At 53.5% G+C, this 19,352-nt stretch overlaps 7 protein-coding genes across 7 annotated transcripts; 3 read left to right on the top strand and 4 right to left on the bottom strand.

Moving 5' to 3' along the window:
* Positions 1 to 2,732: 2,732 nt before the first annotated feature.
* Positions 2,733 to 3,272, bottom strand: CCOS01_05443 (ubiquinol-cytochrome C reductase complex 14kD subunit; the record flags this gene model as incomplete). Its single annotated transcript, XM_060453623.1, has 3 exons — positions 2,733 to 2,831; positions 2,890 to 3,052; positions 3,148 to 3,272. 3 exons carry the CDS (start codon positions 3,270 to 3,272, stop codon positions 2,733 to 2,735), a joined length of 387 nt encoding a protein of 128 aa, XP_060315395.1.
* A 1,600-nt stretch (positions 3,273 to 4,872) lies between these two features.
* Positions 4,873 to 6,263, top strand: CCOS01_05442 (uncharacterized protein; the record flags this gene model as incomplete). The annotated part of the gene is made up of 2 exons (XM_060453622.1): positions 4,873 to 5,410; positions 5,473 to 6,263. 2 exons carry the CDS (start codon positions 4,873 to 4,875, stop codon positions 6,261 to 6,263), a joined length of 1,329 nt encoding a protein of 442 aa, XP_060315394.1.
* A 719-nt stretch (positions 6,264 to 6,982) lies between these two features.
* Positions 6,983 to 7,509, bottom strand: CCOS01_05441 (uncharacterized protein; the record flags this gene model as incomplete). Its single annotated transcript, XM_060453621.1, has 3 exons — positions 6,983 to 7,118; positions 7,353 to 7,402; positions 7,483 to 7,509. The coding sequence occupies 3 exons, from the start codon at positions 7,507 to 7,509 to the stop codon at positions 6,983 to 6,985; spliced, it is 213 nt and encodes a 70-aa protein (XP_060315393.1).
* A 971-nt stretch (positions 7,510 to 8,480) lies between these two features.
* On the bottom strand, positions 8,481 to 10,352 carry CCOS01_05440 (uncharacterized protein; the record flags this gene model as incomplete). Its single annotated transcript, XM_060453620.1, has 1 exon — positions 8,481 to 10,352. The coding sequence occupies one exon, from the start codon at positions 10,350 to 10,352 to the stop codon at positions 8,481 to 8,483; it is 1,872 nt and encodes a 623-aa protein (XP_060315392.1).
* Positions 10,353 to 11,870: 1,518 nt separating this feature from the next.
* CCOS01_05439 (AhpC/TSA family protein) lies at positions 11,871 to 14,037 on the top strand (the record flags this gene model as incomplete). The annotated part of the gene is made up of 4 exons (XM_060453619.1): positions 11,871 to 12,231; positions 12,316 to 12,772; positions 13,121 to 13,353; positions 13,484 to 14,037. 4 exons carry the CDS (start codon positions 11,871 to 11,873, stop codon positions 14,035 to 14,037), a joined length of 1,605 nt encoding a protein of 534 aa, XP_060315391.1.
* Positions 14,038 to 14,452: 415 nt separating this feature from the next.
* On the bottom strand, positions 14,453 to 16,411 carry CCOS01_05438 (short-chain dehydrogenase; the record flags this gene model as incomplete). Its single annotated transcript, XM_060453618.1, has 3 exons — positions 14,453 to 15,024; positions 15,519 to 16,301; positions 16,360 to 16,411. 3 exons carry the CDS (start codon positions 16,409 to 16,411, stop codon positions 14,453 to 14,455), a joined length of 1,407 nt encoding a protein of 468 aa, XP_060315390.1.
* Positions 16,412 to 18,056: 1,645 nt separating this feature from the next.
* Positions 18,057 to 18,830, top strand: CCOS01_05437 (acetyltransferase; the record flags this gene model as incomplete). Its single annotated transcript, XM_060453617.1, has 2 exons — positions 18,057 to 18,369; positions 18,457 to 18,830. 2 exons carry the CDS (start codon positions 18,057 to 18,059, stop codon positions 18,828 to 18,830), a joined length of 687 nt encoding a protein of 228 aa, XP_060315389.1.
* Positions 18,831 to 19,352: the final 522 nt, after the last annotated feature.

Below are 19,352 nucleotides of genomic sequence, written 5' to 3'. Positions count from 1 at the left end.
TTGATTTGTCCCGAAACTACTCTCTATCGTCTGTCGTGCTGTGAACTCGTTCCCTTGGTCTATAGTCTGATGGCGGCTGGCCAGGGCCATAGACTGAGTTCAGTCGACTGTATATCATTCAGAACCTTGTTGGACACAGGGCTGTGGTTGGCCTAGCCTCTCCGTCTATACGATAACTACGCACCTGTGTCCTAGCTTATCTCACTCTCACTCTCACTCTCAGATCAGCGCGCCGTGCCATGGCTTAGGGCAAGCAGGAGTACTCGTCAGGCCAAGGCCTTGACTGATGCGTGAAACGTCTTGCGATAGCCGTCGTCCCTTTTCTCTTCTCGTGTTGCTGGGCGGAGGGTGGGAGCGGGGGAAGGGGACGGAGGGGCGCTTATCTTGCCTTGTAGACGGGAAGACACTTTTCATCATGTCACTATTCTTTCCTAAAAGTAATACAGGGTTCTCGACTTTGACGGAGCAATCTACGAATCAAATCCGAACACCGTTTGGCGCTCAATTGTAGTAGCCCCTCACCCAGACCTTTCCTTCCCATGAACGAGGTCCCTCGTTCCCTCTCAGGTGGTCATCTAGGTGACGGACTTACCTTGCCTTACCTTTCATTAGGCATCCAAGGTTATATATACCACCCTCAACGTCGCTCCTGTCACCCGCACATCAGCGTCCGTGTAGGTCGGCGGGTCAGGTTAAGCTGTGTGCGAAGTGGTCGAGTGGTTCATAAAAACAAAGGCTCCAATGAGGTCAGAGTTTCTGGGTTGACTGAAGGGCGCGCTGTTTGGGTCTGGGTTGGGCGTGAATTATGAGTTTAGTGTTCCCCCTTCTTCCTTCCTATATAATTGTATTTTTATTCGAAGGGGGCTTTGGTGCAGCTTTCCTGTTCGGCCTGGAAGGAATCTCGAGGTGTAGTTTGCATGCAGCTTGGTGCAGTCGAGAACACGCGGGAAACCATGTCCACTTGCTTGGAAGATGGTGTGGTCAGCTCCATAAGCCTCTTCATCTTGATGGTGTTCTTGCATGCGGCAATGGCCCTGTGTATTGTCGTTCCTAGCTGTACTATCAGCTTATGACGAACAACAAGATGGAGACCGCCCGCAAATTGCCATTACTGGACTCGCTGGTGTCTGGTTTCCTTCCGTTGTCTGTGAATGGAGTGCTACTTTTGTTAAAGTCCAGCGGCGGTAGAGTTGAAGATACCTGGAAAGGGGCGCTTCGCACTGGGAGCGTGGCTATACATTTATGGCTCTTTGGAGGCCATTGGACAGCCTCGGAGTGCCCATGCTTTCCTTCATACCTAGCTTATGAGGGTTCACGTAACAACCGAGTTATACTAGATCCGTAACAGGTCTTAGGGGAATGAGCTCACTGGCTATTGTCACTTTGCTCTAGCAATGAGCGGCAAGTTACGGAGTCTCGCCTTTGGTCGTCTGGAGTGAAGATTGCTTTGATGTGAAGTGATGTTGACCATATCTTGAATTGCCTTTGCATCCTCGGATCCTCTCTCAAGATATCCAACACTGGCAGAATTACGAATCTGCTGCAAGTGAGCATGGAACCGTGAATTCGGGAATTTTACTACTTTTGTGCAGTCTTTCTAGGCATGAGTGAGAAGAGTTACACGTCAGCCCTTCTCCTAAGATAGCTGCTCGTATAACAGAGGGGAATGTAAAGAATTGTAGCTAACTGGCGACGTGAGATCATCTTTCACTAATCCGTCTTGCGGGCGTATGCATATCTGTTTTTAGTCACCCTTACTATTAAATATTCGCAGGAACGAAAGCTTGGTGCTCCACCTGATCTACCAAGAATTCAAATCGAGAACTGAATACTTTGTGGAAGGCGTTACGTAGCCAAGAAGCCCACCATGATTGCACCTCAATTCGTCAATAGCTGCACTGACGGGCAGTGCTACACCATCTCCTTTTAATGATGGTCTTTACCTGTGGGTCGCCAGCGCAGTCCAATAGTAAAGTTTTCTCGATACATGATCACTATGAGTTCACTGACTCAAGAAGTACGCCCCGAGATTCGATTGTATCTTGTTAGGTGCTGATGTAATGTTGATTCCGATTGTCGACCATATCTTTGCAGCCTCATTGATAGCAAGGCACCGCCAACTGAATCTCGCAGATGATGTATCCGTATGCGAAAAAGTGATTGCGATCAATTGACATGATAAATAGTGCAATGAACCTAGACTATAAAAAGATTGAGATGCGGGTTCCCATATAGCGACAGTTTTGAGGAAATTCGGCAGCGACAGCATCAGTGTATTCAACGTCCTTCAACGCAGTAAGCCGTCAAAGAAAGTCGTTACTCATGATGTTGATGCACTGCAGTGGGTCTGTGGGTTGCGACCAGTGAGAGTGCGTACAATGTCAGCTAGCTTCCGCGAACCCGGGCCGGGGGGGGCAACCGTGAGAACATTGATATTCCAAGGCCAAAAAAAAAGTGTCATCAATTGGTGCTATTCGAGCGCAGCGGAACCTGTAAGTGTAGCAGGGAGTTCCAATTGACGAGAAAGCAACCCCCTCCAAAGGTCTATACATAAGGTACACGAACCGCCTGGCCTTGGTTCTCTCTAAACTCGTTCGCCCCCCTGGTCTAAATTTCTGTCGCGCGCCCGGCCAGGCGGTTCCCCTTCGTCATACTTTACAGCATCGTGCGCGCGGCTCGCTCTCTTCGCCTCCTTTCAGTCCAAACGTGATCCCCCACCAGGAAGATGTAGTTTAGTGGTGCTTCTTCTGGACCTCCATGGTCTCAAAGGCCAGCCTCTCGGCCTCCTCAGCCTGGATCTGCTGGATGATGGGTCCGAGGTAGGGGTAGTCCTATAGTTGAGGGTCAGTCCTCATGTGTCTCTTCGATTCAATCGTCCGGGATGCGCACCTCCTCGGGCTTGGTCCACTCGTTCTTGGGCAGGAGCTTGTGCTGGTAGGAGAGCTGGACGGCGCGGCGGATGCGGTAGACGCGGTCGTAGGACTCCTTGGGGGAGAGGCGCTTCAGGGCCTTCTGGACGATATCGGTCTCCTCCTCGATGAGGTCGTCGAATCTGCAGTCGAAGGAAAAATTGGCAATTAGTTTCTGTGTTGTCTTCCGGAGCCTCGGTGGCAATTGTTGTGGTCGGGTTGTCGAAGAGTTGCTTACCTCAAGCCGAGCTTGCGGTGGCCGGCAGCGTTGGCGTACCAGTTGGAGAAGGGGACGAAGATGCTCTTCAGGAAGGGGCGGGCAAGAATGCCGTCGGCGAGCTGCTTGGAAATGAGCGAAGTCATTGTGGCGGCTATGTGGTGCGTGGTAGGCGCGGAGAGGAGAGGTTTCGATATAATGCCGCGGAGTACGGTTTTGCGGATCGCCTGAGGTTGGGACTCTATGGGAAATTCGTGGAGCATCCCGGAGATGCGCAACGATTCGGGACGGACAGGTCATGTGATCATCCTTCAGATTCCGGCACGCGCCACGTTAGGTGTGGCTCATGACTACAATGTGGCTGATGAGAAGACCCGGCAGCACGGACCACCCAGAGGCAGAGGTGCAGATTTCGTGATTGGATCCCGGGCCCGATGAGGTAATTGGAGCTACCAACGGGATGCCCGCCCACGATAGCACTGCAGACCCTGCTGCGAATGATTGGGAATTGCATTTTGTGGTGCTGGGCAAAGCCGCAGGGAACCGGCGGAGGTGGAGCTCCCCTTCGATGGTCTGGAAGCTTGAAACTTTTCATTCTGGGCTTTTTGGGATTGCGATTCAGAGACTTTGGACGTCGTCTGGGATGTCTTTTGGACACTTGGCGTCTCTTGTCTTTTTAATCGCAGCTCTTCTCACAAGGACATTGGCAACTGTTTGGAGCGAAATATACATCTCACCAGACTACATAGCTGCCAGTCATTAACGTGAGACAAACGACACTGCGTCATCTTCTGTTGCTGATCATCCAGGGCTGTAAACAAGAATTGGGAATATCGGCAGCTCCCGGGGTTTGAGCCAGCACCCGAGGGAAGCTTCCCGTCTTCCTCGGTGGTTTATTCGTAGTGGTACTCTTTGCTTAACGGCAGAAAAGCAACGGGCGCGTCATCGCACAGGTCCCTTCCTTCAGCAGCCCATTTCACCCGTGGACCTGCTCCGGCACATCTTATCCAGCGCTCCAACTGCTCCTTCCTCCCTCCCAGCCCACTAGATTGCGGCTGCCTCCACCTGTAAGAGTACCCTGAGCGTGGGGACCTCCTGCCAAAAAGACAGCCGATAGCTCGCATCATTTTGCTCTCGTGCTCCGTCCCGCTCCACCTCGGCGCTTTTTCGCAATATCCAATCTCCAACTCCCCCGACTGCGCTCTTACTGCGTACCGTACCGACTACCACCACCACCACCACCACCTCTCGTCCTGCTCCCCTTCTCCGCCGTCCGCCTCCTTTCTCACCCCTCACTTCCCGATCCCGTGTGCTTGGGAGCCTCCTTCTCGCCAGAACCGTTCTCGAATACCTGCCCTAGACAACTGTTCCCCCGCAAGGCCAATGGGCTGCGATAACCGCTAGTCGTTCAGTGTCACGGCGGCGTGGGAGCGTTCCCCGCATACCGGGACACTTGGGAAGGTCCAGCATCTATCCAGCTACCAGACTGAGACGTACACGACAGACACAAACGGAGAGACGGCCAAAGAGAAAAGACACCAAAGAAGCAGCACGAACGTCGAACAAATCACGACGAATACACCGAGAGAACCGGCTCTAGTCTACCCGCACTTTTCTTCGCATCCAGTTCTCCGAGAACCAGCACACATAGCGGGACATCGCCGCCTTTTCCTTGCTGATACCGTACCCAGCTTGCGCCTAACCTCCGCACTTCTGAATCCCGATCATCCTCAACAGTGAGAGGGGATGTCTCACGACGAACAACCCGACGCTGAACGAGGCGCACCGCACCCCAACGACGAAGAATATGGGCCTTACCCGACCTCGACATATCCCAACTACAGCAGCTCGAGAGCGTACCCAGCCACAGCTCCTGCCCGCGCAGCGATAGCTGCTATTGAAGAGGCCGTTGCTGTCATGCCCACCAACGAGACGATTACTGCCTTTGAGCGGTGGGCAGCTGGCGCCTCCGACGCCCAGTTCAACGCCCTGTCCGGTGCTGTGGGAGGATTTACCTCGGGCGTTGTTACGTGCCCGCTCGACGTTATCAAGACCAAATTGCAGGCCCAGGGTGGCTTCAACCCGGTTGAGAAGGGAAGACATGTCGGACATGGCCCGAAGCTTTACAATGGACTGCTTGGCACCGCCCGTGTGATTTGGAAGGACGAGGGAATACGCGGCATGTATAGGGGACTCGGCCCGATAGTACTGGGTTATTTGCCCACCTGGGCTGTATGGTTTACCGTCTACAATAAGAGCAAGGACTGGTTGAAACACCGTCATGGTAAGTGGAAGTCTCTGTTATTGGGGCGTTGTGGGAGTCATGTTGGCTGACTCGAGATACAGACAACACGGTGTTGATCAACTTTTGGTCATCCATCATCGCTGGTGCCAGTAGCACTGTCGTCACGAATCCCATTTGGGTAATCAAGACTCGCTTGATGTCGCAAAGCGTTGCCCATGACCCGGGCAAGTATCATTCGCAGTTCCCGAGATCGGGCAACACACCAACTTCCAGACCGACAAATCACAGCTCATGGCACTACCGGTCAACAATCGATGCGGCACGCAAGATGTACACTTCCGAGGGCGTCCTTTCCTTCTACTCTGGTCTCACACCCGCCTTGCTGGGACTTACGCACGTGGCAGTGCAGTTCCCAGCATATGAGTATCTGAAAACGAGGTTCACTGGCCAGGGTATGGGAGAGCCGACTCAGGGCGATTCTCAAGAGTCGCAATGGATGGGAGTGCTGGGTGCTTCGATATTATCGAAGATCATGGCGAGCAGTGCCACATACCCTCACGAGGTGATCCGCACGAGACTGCAGACACAGAGAAAGCCCGTGGGAGGAGCCGAGTATCTACAGGGTCTGGGAATCAAAGTCCCTTTATCCGAGGACGGCAAACCGCAGCAGCCGTTATCACCAAAGTATCGCGGCGTGGTCAGCACCTTCCGGACGATCCTCAAAGAGGAGGGCTGGAGGGCCTTCTACGCTGGCATGGGCACTAACATGATGCGAGCGGTGCCGGCCGCGACAGTGACGATGCTGACGTATGAGTTTGCGATGAAACATTTGAATCATGCGAGGAGCGAGGGCAAGAGGAAATTAGGAAGGGGTACACCTGCCGAGCCATGATCTGGTAGGGCAGAAGCCAGAGAGAGCGGTCTCATTTCGAAGAAGACAGAAGTGGAGAGAGAGAAACTTGTCAAGGCAATATGTGCGTTTTAGCAGTCTCGAGGGGAAAAGAGAAGATGTTGAGATTAGGAAATGGGGATGGGATTTTCCAGATACCCTTAACTTTGGTCGTCAGGTATAGACAAACTCGATTCAGGTCACGGAAACCAAGCAATACTTCCCCTTTCTTTACTTGAGAGATGGGACCTTCGACCCATCCCTCCCTCATCTTCATCACATGCAAAGGATGGTTTTCTTTCCTAGTTCACAACCGATTTCGGACACCTATGGTAGTTCATAGTTGAGAAGCGGGGGGAGCATGGCATTGTTTATTCCTACCGACGGGAAGTAGGGCGGCTCACTTTTGTAGCATTACACTTGTTTGGCGCGGAGTATACAAGGAGTTTGATACGAAAACACACTGAAGCCATGTTTGTGTCTTCACTCTCTTTTGGTATTGAGCAGTCCGCAGTTGCCAGAGACAGAAACGTGGGCAGAGAAGGGAGGGGGTATAACTACATTAGAAAACCGTGAAACAAACTCCAAAAAAGAATAACGAAAATTAACCCGCGAAAGCCCTACTGCTTTCCTCCTTGCCATTGAACTAGCTTTTTGGTCTGCAACTCCTGATACAGAGGGGCAGTGATCGATGCTGTGGGAGATGTGGCCTTTCTCTGTGTCTATTCGGTGAACTTGCCGCGCTGCGTTCGTTCAGCACAGCGTGGTTTTGGCGCCACGCTCACAAGATCCAATGCATTGGGAACCTCAAGACGGGCTACCGTTGCCGGGTCCATGGCTCGGGCCGTGGGGATGTCTCTGCACAAACGTCAGTTTCTTCATCCCGAAGTTCCCACTGCTGTATAGCGCTTTCCAAGGGGGGATGGAAGATGGGTAGACGTACGGCCTGATCACGCGCCGAGCGGATTGATGAGCGGGTGTATCTGGTTCGATATTAGCTTTCACCTCACGATCCTTCTGAACAGCAGACATCCGGAGAAGACGTATCGTCATGTGAACCTTGAGACAGATGGCCCCAAGTGTAAGACTTACGCGAAGAGGATACAGGCCATCGTGAAGGCGGCTAGAGGGGCCGTGATGGTCTATGGGGAAGGGGGGTGTTGTCAGTTCAGGAGGTTCTCATCATTTGGGGAAAGTTTCGTCTTTTTCCTAACCCCCTTACCTTTGGTGTCAGGTTTCCCTTCTTCATCTTATGAGCATCGTCCGACCGGAGGACGTATGTTATTTTGTGTTTTGGGATGCGGTGCGGTTCGTTTGAGGTTTCGCGAGGGTGAGAAGGGGTGTGTATAAGTGAGGTGGGTGGGATCAGGGATGAGATGTGGATGGGCTGATTGTGGTTAGAGGACTGGGGACCGGTGGGGGGATATGCATGTATCCGGGATGAAGAAGTGATTATAGGCATATGGGGTTGGCTTTGCGCTGGAGGGCTTGTTGGACCGGCTTCGTTCAGTTGTGTTCAGGGACAAGTTTTGTAACGATGGACATTTGGCAGGGTAAGCGAGATAGCTGGAGTTCCAAGAATGGTAACGTTTTCTGACGCGAACGCTCTTTCGTTGTTGAGAGACTGATGATTGGTGTCTTGGCTTATCGGGGCTTGACTTACACCGCCGGCACGTTGTTGTTCACCCGAAGTATCTTACCATAGTCAAAGGCATGTAAAGAGAGGTTATGGAGACAAAACATGATGAGACAGACTTGCGTAATGCGAGTAAATCTCTACGCCATTTGAATTGAGCTTTGAGTAGACAAACCTTTTCCATCAATGAGGTGCAAGGATGCGAAGAAGTCGGAGAAAAGCGGCCTTCACATTAGCAGCGGAATGAGAGTGGACCCACACATGAAATCAACTAGATTTTTTGTTGCGTCTGCCAAAAAAGGAGTGAAAAAGGAAGGATTGGCGGATGATAATCGTGGAGATTATCCAAGTTCAACACCACGATTTCTCCAAATACTCCAAAAGGTTAAGCCCGTGATAGCTTCACATGACAAGAGTGGGATTCGAACCCACGCCAATTACTTGACTAGCACCTGAAGCTAGCGCCTTAGACCGCTCGGCCATCTTGCCTCCGTGTTGTTGTTGTGGTCTCTGGATCGGGTGGAGTTTATGCTAGATTCGCCGCGGGTCGTGGTGGGCGGATCACGCTCAATGGAGATGTCTTGTTAATCGACAATGGCGTCTGAGCTGTTCCCGGGAGATAGTTGAGATTCCTTCTTGAACGAAACAATGACCTCGCAGGCGCCTTCGGCTGCGTCATGAGGAATGATGCTGACTGTGACCTCTTCCTCCGTACCGTCAGACAGCCGGATGGTGCGCGAAGCCGGAGTCATGCTTGTCGCAAAGTACTTTATTGGGCATAGTTGTAAAGCCGGCCAGGAAGGGTATGTTTCGTATCCCCTTCGCTCTACAATCAAATTCAACATGTGTCGGGCAGTTGCGTACGAGGCTGATGTTTCATCCCACTTGCCAAGTTGGTCGATCATCCATCTACCCATCTCATCTTCTTCGTAGTTCAGCAAAGCTGCCCAGCATAGGCGGGGTCTAATTTCGAGGCCCTCGGTAATGGCGCAAACGAGTAAAACTTTTTCGCCCGAAAGAAGAGAAAATTGTAAAAAACGAGCTTCCATCATGCCGACAACTGCTTCCTGCTTGGCTTTGTCGAGAAATACTCGATTCAGGCGATCCCATAACGCCTGAGGTTGTGCAAGGAGAGTCTCGAATGGACCCTCGTTTAGGAGCTGGGCATCGATAGAAACGAATATTGCGTTCTTCAACCTAGTACTCTGCAATTCCAAGGCCGCTTCGGAAGTGAACTGACGTACTAGCTTGAGGGGTTTGGCTTTCTGGTCGTAAAGCCACGTATTCAAAGCCTGTATCTCTGGAAGGCTTGGTGCTGAACGGCCTTCTATGCTGTGAAACTGTGCGATTAAACTCCAGGGGTTATAACGCACAAACCCGGAGGATGTTTTGGCAATCATGACACCGATTGGAATGGAATTGCCGTCGTGGTAGCTTCTTGAAGACGTCGGCTTAGGTAAATCTGGATTCAGAAAACTGTAAGGTAGCGGTAGCACGTATCCTGCTTCATCCCGAGTGCCGGCATTGTCGCCGAGGCCATCTATAAACCAGAGCATGGTTTTGATTGAGAACTTCGTCCTGGTCACGCCAACTTCAAAGTCTTCAGACAGACTCATGTTGTTGATCAGCTTCAGATTTGAGCATGCGATAAAGTTGGACGGTGACTTTGCAAGCAGCCCGCTGTATTTTTCTTGTCGTTCTGGATCCGTGGCCGATGAGGTCCAGGCAAGTAGAGACAGATCGTTTGTTTCTTGCAGGATCTCAGACTGCAGCCGGGCAAAGGCTTTCTCGCCTTCGCCGTACAGCAAAGGCATGTTGATATCAAAAATACCTAGTAGGCAATAGGCAGAGTCTTCGGTTCGAGTAGTCTGGCGTTTCGAGGCCCAAGACATGCGGGTTGCAACGGGGACCTTGAGTAGAGGAGCCTTGCCAATAAGGATGGCCTCGTCGATGCCTGTGATGGACGATAGGAAGGGCGACAAAGTATCCTTTGAACCAAGTAGCTGCCAGGACGCATTGTAAAAAGTGACGACCTTTGGCGCAATCAGCTCTTGAAGAGTCCAGCCCCGGGTGAACCACCGAGAAGCCCTCAAGTTTTCGAGTAATGTGGCCGAGCCAGCCAGGTCATTCACATCCGAGAGGTAGGCGAAACAGATCCATGACCGGTTGTACCAGCGGAACATTGAGTTGATAGCCTCGGATAGCTCAGCGCTGGATGCTTTGTCGATGCAGCAAGTGTCGACCCATACGTAACCCAAGTCGAGGGATTTGGCCACTCGGCATGTGTTGTAAATCTTGTGGTAACCGGACTTTCTCCATACATTGTCGTCTCTTTGGTTTTTGAGTTCCTGGAAGGACACTTCTTCGCTAGCCCAGGTATGAGAGAGGATAGCATAAGGAAAATCTGGCTCGATGAACTCCTCCAGCTGAAGGGTATCGACGTTGATGAGCCACATGGCCGGTACTTGCAGCCAGACAGATGTGGTTTCTCAGGGACTGCAACTAGAGACGGATGGGGTCTGAGGAATGAAGTAAGAAGGCTAAGTTGGTTGCAAAAGATGAGGGAATGGGTGTGCTCGTTGACGAGAGGAAGGTGTCTTTAGCAGAGCGGAGGGCAGATGAGATTTCGAAGAGATCGTTGCCTCACTTGAGACGGAGTTGAGTGAATAGCCAGAACCAACGAATCAGAATTGCAGGTTACAGTTGGAAAGATGTTGGCATATGAGAAGGTGCATATGCGTGTTGGAAGGCGCCTACACAAGGCGTCCTACGCCAGGATCTGCTTCCGCCTGCCTCACACATCTTGGAGGAGGTATTGTTGGACCTGTATCCTCATCAGGTCGGTGATGGCATCTCGAACCACTGACTGCCACCGGAGCAAAGTAAGATGTAGCAAAGAGATTAAGAGGATGAACGCAAAGCACGGTGTGTAAGAGACAGAAGTGTCAATGACGGCTGGTTGCTCGGCAGGTGAGACAGCGTACTTAATCTCACATCGGTGACATCGGCTTTTAGGCCCAGCCATCTGGTGTTTCCCCCACAGCAAGCCCGACGCCGGACGGGCACCAGAACGTGCGCTCCCTTGGAGGCTAGCTTCACTAAGACCGCCAGCTCGGGGTCGAGGAACGCACGGGCAATGGTCGAAAAGCTTACTGGACGATGGACAGGGGTGCGAAGACGTTCTTCACTGTTGAGAATGAGGGAAATGGCAGATGGGAGGTTAAGAGAGGTCGGGCGGCAGGGAAACAGCCGAGAGCACGAAAGGCACGAACTGATGGACCTGCACCTCTTTCTTGCTCCATACTGAGCGCTGACCATGCTTGCTTGCTCTCGTTTGCTCGTTTGGGGGAACCCAGACACGCAGATTCCGAGCCAGCACTCTTCAAGGCAGAGCAACCATACAACGTTGACACGGCACCACCACCAACCCCCGTCGTCCGCCCATCCCCCCCCAGAAACAGCAACGGCTAATAATACCGCTGCTCACGGCGACCGGAGCTTAATAATTAGGCTGAGCCAGACAGAAAGGAGAAACAGAAAGAGGAGGGGAGGCTGGGCGTGAGTGGGAAGGGAAGAGACACTGAACAGGGACAGACTGGGGGCGCCCGCACCAGCACCCGCGACGCACCGCACCGCACCGCCAAAATGCAGCAGCGCAACACGGCAGGACATCTGCATCGCATCAGCCCCCTGGTCCCGGCTGAAGCTCTGGCCATGGCCGCCTGTGATTGGCTCATCTCGAGGACGTCCTCTTCGACCTCCTGTTTACCTCTCAACTTCCCTCGATTCCCGTAACCCCCTCCCATCTCTTGCAATTTCGCATTCTTTTCCCATCGCATCTGGGTCGCATCACCAGCGCATCGCCGCTATTCAAGTCGCAGCACACTTCCTGCGATCTTCCCATTGTACACCTCCGTACGGATACCTGTACCCACCATACACAGCATATATCCCAGCTGAGTCTATATACCACCATGCCTGTCGAGCTTCGCAAGCGCAAGGCCCCCGAGCCTGCTCCGGCTCCGGCGCCCAAGAAGGCCTCGTCCAAGGTAGCCAAGGCGGCCGAGAAGGTCAAGGGCGCCGTCAAGGGCAAAGCCGAGAAGCCCGCCGAAAAGCCTGTTGAAAAGGTTGCCGAGAAGCCCGTCGAGAAGCCCGCCGCCGCCAATGGCTCTGACAAGAAGGTCAAGGCGGTTAAGGGTGAGACAATCGACCTCGACGGCTTCGGCGGCGACATTGAGACCAACGATGGCGAGAAGATGACCCTAAAGGAGCTCGTCGACAAGAGCAAGGCCGGCGTCGTCCTCTTCACCTACCCGAAAGCCTCGACTCCCGGATGTGAGTGTGTCCCTGCACCGATAGATGCTTGGTAATACCTACCTCTTGCCCGACCAACCATGCTAACAAGCTTTTGATATCCAGGCACCAAGCAAGCCTGCCTCTTCAGAGACTCGTACGAGCCCCTCACCAAGACGGGTTTCGCCATCTATGGCCTGTCTATGGACTCGCCCAAAGCCAACACCACCTTCAAGGAGAAGCAGAAGCTGCCCTACCCGCTGCTCTGCGACCCCAAGGCGACCCTGATTGCTGCCATTGGCCTGAAGAAGCCGCCCAAGAGCACCCAGCGCGGCGTCTTCGTCGTCGATAAGGCCGGCAAGGTCCTCATCGCCGAGCCTGGTAGCCCCGCGGGCACCGTTGACGTCGTCACGGCGCTGATTGAGGGCGGCGATGTCGACGGCGCCGAGGAGGCCGCGACTGAGGCCCCTGCCGCCGATGCCAAGGATGAAGAGGAGGCGGCCAATGGAGAAGCCAAGGCTGATGAGGAGAAAAAGGAGGATGCTGCCGATGAGGCCGAGAAGAAGGATGAGAAGAAGGACGAGTAATTATGTCATATTGCTGCAGTGTAAGTATAATTTCGTGACGGAAAATGCGTTTGCAATTGGAGGGCCTGAACAGCGCAAGGCAAGGCAGGGTTTTCTTGTATCCGTATAGTAGCTGGGAATTGATTGTCTGGCGTTGGGCGTGTGCATTGCCTTTTTCCATTCCTCGTCGGCGTATTCGAGATGCACAGCTCTGCGGTGCGTTGCGAAATTGCGTGCCATCTTGACCCACGGCCGATTCGATGCGATGAACCCCCCGGAAATTCCAGCGATGTAGCTTTACAAGGGGAAGTGGTGAAGTGGATACTTTGGTCCAAGAACTGGTGGTGCTGGGTTGCAAATTCAAGCACGGCTATTGCTTCGACCGGCAAAACCTCGGCCCTCCGGTTCCTTGCCAGAAACTGGAGCACTCTCTCCCGTTCCCCGAACCTCACAACCAACCTCAAGCTGGTCATCGAACCGTTTGCCAATCGAAACCCACCACTCCAAATCTCCCCTCCACCGTCTACAGACGTCGCCAAAGATGGCCTCCAAGGCAATTGCGAAGGCTGCGGCAGGCGGTCTCGTGGAGATCTCCCAGGTACGAACCTCAATTGATCCTGCGAAAAAGCAGGGAAATCCAAACACCATCACGAATCATCACGGCCACCACCATATTTCCACCACCCCTCCGACGAACTATTGAACGACCTCAATTGAGCAAACAGTAGCTAACCTTGTCTTCTTACTCCTCCTACAGAAGCACACCCTCCAGTCCACAGGCATCTGGGAACGCATCCGCCGCTCCCTGGCCATCGATCCCAACCGCTCCTCCGGCGTGCCCTTGAACCCGACCTTCCGCAACCCGGCACCGGGCGCCAACGACCCCCTGGCCTACGACGACCCCGTCACCGTCCCCGCGGGCGACATCGCCGACAACCCGTACTGGAAGCGCGACGCCCGCCGCAACTACCCGGCCATCAGCGTCGTCAGCCAGGCCGACGTCGTCGGCCTGCTGGCCGTCGGGTCCGCCGCCAACCCGCGCGTCGAGCTCATCGGCGAGGCGGGCGAGAAGGCGCTCGTCGCGGCCAAGGAAGAAGGAAAGACGACGGGCATCGCGGCTTACCTCGAGAAGAACGCCGCGCAGGGCGCCGTCGAGGCGAGCAAGGAGGCGCTGTTTACGAATGGGTTGCCGCCGACGCCGAGTGGTGAGAATTTGAAGAGTGGGAAGTGGGATGTGCACAAGTACAAGGTCAACGAGGAGCAGACCTACGGTGAAGGGTGAGTTTTGATTTCTTTCTGCTCTCCTTTTTTCCCTCGGGGAGAGGGGGGCGTCGTGTGGTTTGGTGACGACGAGGAACTTTGCTAACCTTGAGTGAACAGCTACCCTTGCCGGACTTTTGCTTGAGCAATTTAGAAACCGCGGGGCTCGCTGTACAGTGTGGAGAGAGGAGGGACAATTGTAAATATGAAGGGCACTAGATTCCATTGAAACGTTTTTCTTTTCTTCACGTCCACGTCTCCAAGAATCGACCTTTCCAGGTCTCTGTGCTACTCTATTCGTTCGTTGGGTATCTCACCCCCGTTTCTCATGATGTAGCCGTTTTCAAAATCTCAAACGACCATCGACAAAAACCGCCCCATATGTTGTCTTCCTTGATAAGACAAGAAACAACAAGAAAAGAAAAGAAAAAACTCCCTCAAATCTCCTTGGTCTCCGGGACCTTTATATCGCCAGCAGCAGCAGGAGCCTCCGGCGCAGAAACCACTTCACCCGTCATGCGCTCAATGATCTTGACTTTGCCCTGCGCCCTCTTCAACCTGTCGTCAAAGTCGTTGACGGCGTCGTCGCTGTTCTCCTTGGAGAGCGTGTCCGGCTCGACCAGCGCAAACGCCGTCGTGACGTTCTTCTCTAGTCTCGCGTTGGGCGGCAGCGGCGGTAGGGAGCAGGTCTTGTTTTGTGACTCTGATGGCGGCTCTGTCGATAGTTGGGCTTGCTCGGCCGAGCCCGAAACCGAGGCTGAGGCTGCCGCTGAAGAACTGGACGGCTTTTTGGTGGTAGTGCTGCTATTCTTCTGGGGGAGGGACAGTCTATTGGCCCATATGACGGCGCGGGCGTGTATCCTGCCGCTCTCGTAGAATTTCTCGTAGCCCTTTGCGAGGCCGACGGAGCGGCCCTCGATTTTGCCTGCTTGGATGCCGTCTTCGGTGCCTTGGCGGAAGCCCTCCGAGAAGAATTGATCTTCGAGGGTGAGGACGTCGTCAAAGGGGTCTAGAGACATGGCGGGCGATGACTTTTATGAAAGGTGAATAGGTGAAACTTGGATTTTTTGGGATTTAACGCCTGAGAGTGCCTCTTCGGGTTGTAAGTCACGGTGAGTCTTGGTAATTGACGTTGAGAGTTGATGGAGGGGTGCTTTGAAATGGTGGCGGGGCAAAATTGTGTAGTTTGACTCAGCGGATTTTTTGGCTAGTGGTTTACACCCATAAGTTTCGACCCTCAACTTTTAAAGATGAGCTCTTACGACCCAGCAACACGTGGTTAGATGAATACTTATGAATTGACTTTCGTATTTTCGACAAGAGAAATCATCGCTCAAGGACCGAACATGGGGATAATTCTAACTAAACGGAACATGGGGAATTGGATTCTAAGTCTACCTCGTAACTAACACAGCAAACTCCGCAAATTTACGGCCTCGTAATTCAACGTAAGAAGTCCCATCTATATAAACTGCTTCTTCTACTGCAACCCGAAAAACATACCGCCGTTAGCACAAACAACCTGTCCCGTGCACCACGCAGAGTCCGCGGAGACAAGCATGCCCACAATACCCGCAATCTCCCCAACGTACGCCGGCCTCCCGCCCTCCTCCTCAGCGGCCTTGACCAGCTCGTCCGAGTCGATCCCCTGCCTGGCCTTCATCAGCGGCGCGTGCTCGATGAAGCCCTTGATGAAGCGCTTGAACTCGGGCGTGTTGCCCGCGTACATCTCGGTGAGCACGGGACCGGGGTTGATTGCGTTGACGGTGGCGTTCTCGCTGAGCTCGCGGGCCCAGGTGCGCGTCATGGCCTCGAGGGCGGCCTTTGTGCCGCCGTAGACGCTCTGTTCGGGGAAGCCGGCGGAGGAGCTGACGGAGGACATGTTTACGATGCGGCCGGAGCGGTCTTGGGGCAGGTAAGGTTGGACGGCTTGGGTTAGGAGCAAAGGGCCGAGGACGTTTACGCGGTAGGAGACGTCGAATTGGGAGACTGTTATGGCGGGGAGGAGGTTGTTTTGGGCGACGCCTGCGTTGTTGATGAGGATGTCGATTTGGAATTTCTTGCTGGTGTTGAGCTTTTCGAAGTGGGCTTTTGCGGTTGCGACTAGGGATTGGGGTCCTTCGGGCGTGCCCATGTCGGCTTGGACCGCGAGGGTCTGTATATTGTGTTTTGTGCTCAGGTCTGTTGCGAGTTGTTCGGCTGGGGATTGGGAAGAGGGGGAGGTGTAGCCCAGGATGAGGTTGCAGCCTTTGGCGGCGAGGTGTTCGGCGATGGCAACGCCGATGCCTGGACGGTGAATCTGCGTTAGATAATGTCGTGAGCTTATATTTATTGAAAGCCTTACCTCGAGAGGCGCCGGTCACGATTCCGAGCTTGCCATCGAGAGAACGAGACATTGCGATGGAGCTTTTAACCAGTTGCTGGCTCCTTGTGATTACGAAGTAGGTTGCGGTTGAAAGTATAGAAAGAGGGCAGGGTATAGTTGTGGTATCAAAGAAGGGAAGACGAGAGACTGAGGCAAGGTCGGCAAAGTTCACGATGAGAAGAGGACGGGAGCCCAGAGATGGTTCTTATAAGCTACATAGACTACGGAGTACGGATACCTTACCTTACCTTACCTTACTCAGGGACCAGGAACCCTACCTAGGGTATCTGGGCAGGGTTCGGTTGTCCCGAATGAGTAATGCTAGCAGCTCTCGTGACCCATCAGAAACTTGTTGAGCGACGAAGCAGTTTCCGCCGGCACGTTCCATTGGGCGGGATCTGAACTTGTCAGGTCTAGATGTCGTGGGACGCGGATGGATGGGGGAACTCCAGTCGGTGTTTCTGGGTGAAAGCTACCCCGCTATCGCAGAGCTATGCGCTGGAGTTTCCATCTGTTGTGCCCCGCGGTCGGTGGGCATCCCACACCTGGCACACCCCCACGTCATTCTCCCGCGCCAATCCCGGGCCGTGGGCTCGACGCCGCCCAGGGGGCCACGATTTTTGGTGGTCCTGGATCATCGTGGATTAGCGTTTTAAGTCTGAGGACAAGGAGGGTTCTTTCTTGGTGGGCTTCGTGTTGTACTGATGATGTGTACTTGTGCATTTTTTGGAATGCAGAAGCGCTATGAGAATGGAATGAAAGCAAAGTCCGTTATCACCGCAGAGCTGAGAGTAGTCCGGCTTACACCTAGAAGTACTACCTGGTATCCGTAAGCATCACAAGCCTCAATCACTTGCCCAAAGCTCGTCTCCAAATATCTCGGCAATGAGAGAGTAATCTCTTCCCAGATGAGATTTTGTATGTTTGACAATATTTTGATAAATGGAGTTGTACTGGTGAAGTGCTCTTCCTCTATTCTTGGAAACTGGGAAGAACTGTCTATTAGACGGTGAAGCTTTGACGTTGTGCTAGGGCGTAAAATAGAAGGTACTCAGTATAAAGCAGATTCGGCTATGTTTGTACAGGTCGGTTTTCTGAGTAGCACATGAGAAAACGGGAAAGCAGCAGAGTATAGTAGTGACATTGAGCATCGCGAATATAATCACAGGCCTCAAGTTACCTAGGCATAGTAGCTTGGGCTAAACAATTCGGTTGAATTGAACCAGAATCTGAAAGAGCACGTGGAACTCAGCCCTTTCCAGTGCTGTTTCTAACCTGAAAAGCACCGCAGAGATTGTGCCAAGGTCCAACTCAAGGCTCGAAACAGGAAGGACCTATCCTGTCAACGGTTGTAAACACGGAAAAGTACAGTTCGAGCTGCAATAAGCTCGTGTATCTTAGCTGAGCATCTGGCGGGGCAGTTTTGAGCGACGCTCGGAGCCTTGTGCGGCGGTGGTGGGGTTCTTGCAGCCACCTCACGGTCCAACGACCAGGGTCTTTCCAAAAGTCTACACCACATTCCCCTCCTCAGCGTCTCCCATCGCCGAATCAACCCACCACCGCACCCTGCATCTCTTCAGCCTTGCGCTACTCTGGGCAAAGCCGGCCAACGTCGTCATCTCGAACCCGTCCGTTCCATTCACAACCCCCACGACTCAGACACAACCTCGCCCACCATGGATATCCGCCTCCTCAAGCCCGCCGACCTCCCCCTCATACAGCACGCCAACCTCGAGAACCTGCCCGAGAACTACTTCCTAAAGTACTACCTCTACCACGCCCTCTCGTGGCCCCAGCTCAGCTATGTCGCCGTCGACGTCTCCCGCCCCAAGCGCACCCCCTACGACTACCCCAAGATCGTCGGCTACGTCCTGGCCAAGATGGAGGAGGAGCCCACCGACGGCGTCGCCCACGGCCACATCACCAGTCTCAGCGTCATGCGCACCCACCGCCGCCTAGGTATCGCCGAGAAGCTGATGCGCCAAAGTCGTACGTTTACACCTCTGTTCCTGCGCGGACGCTCCGTCTACGGCTTTGCCATTGACCAAAGGACTGACTGACTGACATTTACCACAGAACTCGCCATGGTCGAGACCTTCGGCGCCCAGTACGTCTCCCTCCACGTCCGCGTCTCCAACCAGGCCGCCATCCACCTCTACCGCGACACCCTCGGCTTCAAGAACGAAAAGACGGAGAGCAAATACTACGCCGACGGCGAGGACGCCTACTGCATGAAGCTCGACCTGAGCTACATCCGCGAGCAGATCCAGGACGAGCGCGACCGCGAGGAGGAGGAAGGCGCTACAGGTGAAGCCGCAGACGAGGGTGAAGCCGTGGGCGACGTCGGGCGCGATCCGAATGCGCCCGCCGCTGATAAGAAGCGCAAGGTCAAGGTCGGTCGCGGGTTGGGTGTTGGGGAGCTTGTTGAGAAGAATGAGAGTAAGAACTAAAGGTGGAGCTCCCTGGGGGCACAGTTGGCCAGATTCTCGCTCTGATGGCTATGTGATGGGGCTGTGATAAACCGCGCGCGGGCAAGAGATTTGCTCCTTTCCTCACCTTTGGGGACAGCGTAAACGCCTGTTCGCGGCGTGGGCGGGAAAAGCATAAGGCAGATGGCACTTGACAGGCTGATGATGCAGCTCTTCGAACTGTTACCGCCATGTGGTTCCGAAATTTTCGTTGCAATCTCTCATGCCATCAGGAGGACAGACGGAAGGAAATGTAGAGCTCAATGTTGGGACGAGAATGACTGTCTGTACGAGCTTGACCTACGCAGCGGAGTTCAAAAGCTTTATACGATCATGTTCATGACTGGGTTATGGCGCATCAAAGCAAGGTACCCGAAAAAAAGACAGTAGACGAGGCCATTGGTGGCGGTATAATGGAAAGAAAAGTTTCCTGGTTATTTCTACAGACTATACACATGCCCGATACCGTGTTCATAAGGTAGGTAAATAATTATGAGATGGTGG

This window comes from Colletotrichum costaricense, assembly GCF_030867565.1.
Source record: "Colletotrichum costaricense strain IMI 309622 chromosome Unknown Scaffold_5.1, whole genome shotgun sequence".
In the NCBI taxonomy this organism is placed as follows: Eukaryota; Fungi; Ascomycota; class Sordariomycetes; order Glomerellales; family Glomerellaceae; genus Colletotrichum; species Colletotrichum costaricense.
This window is presented reverse-complemented; position numbering and strand designations above follow the sequence as displayed.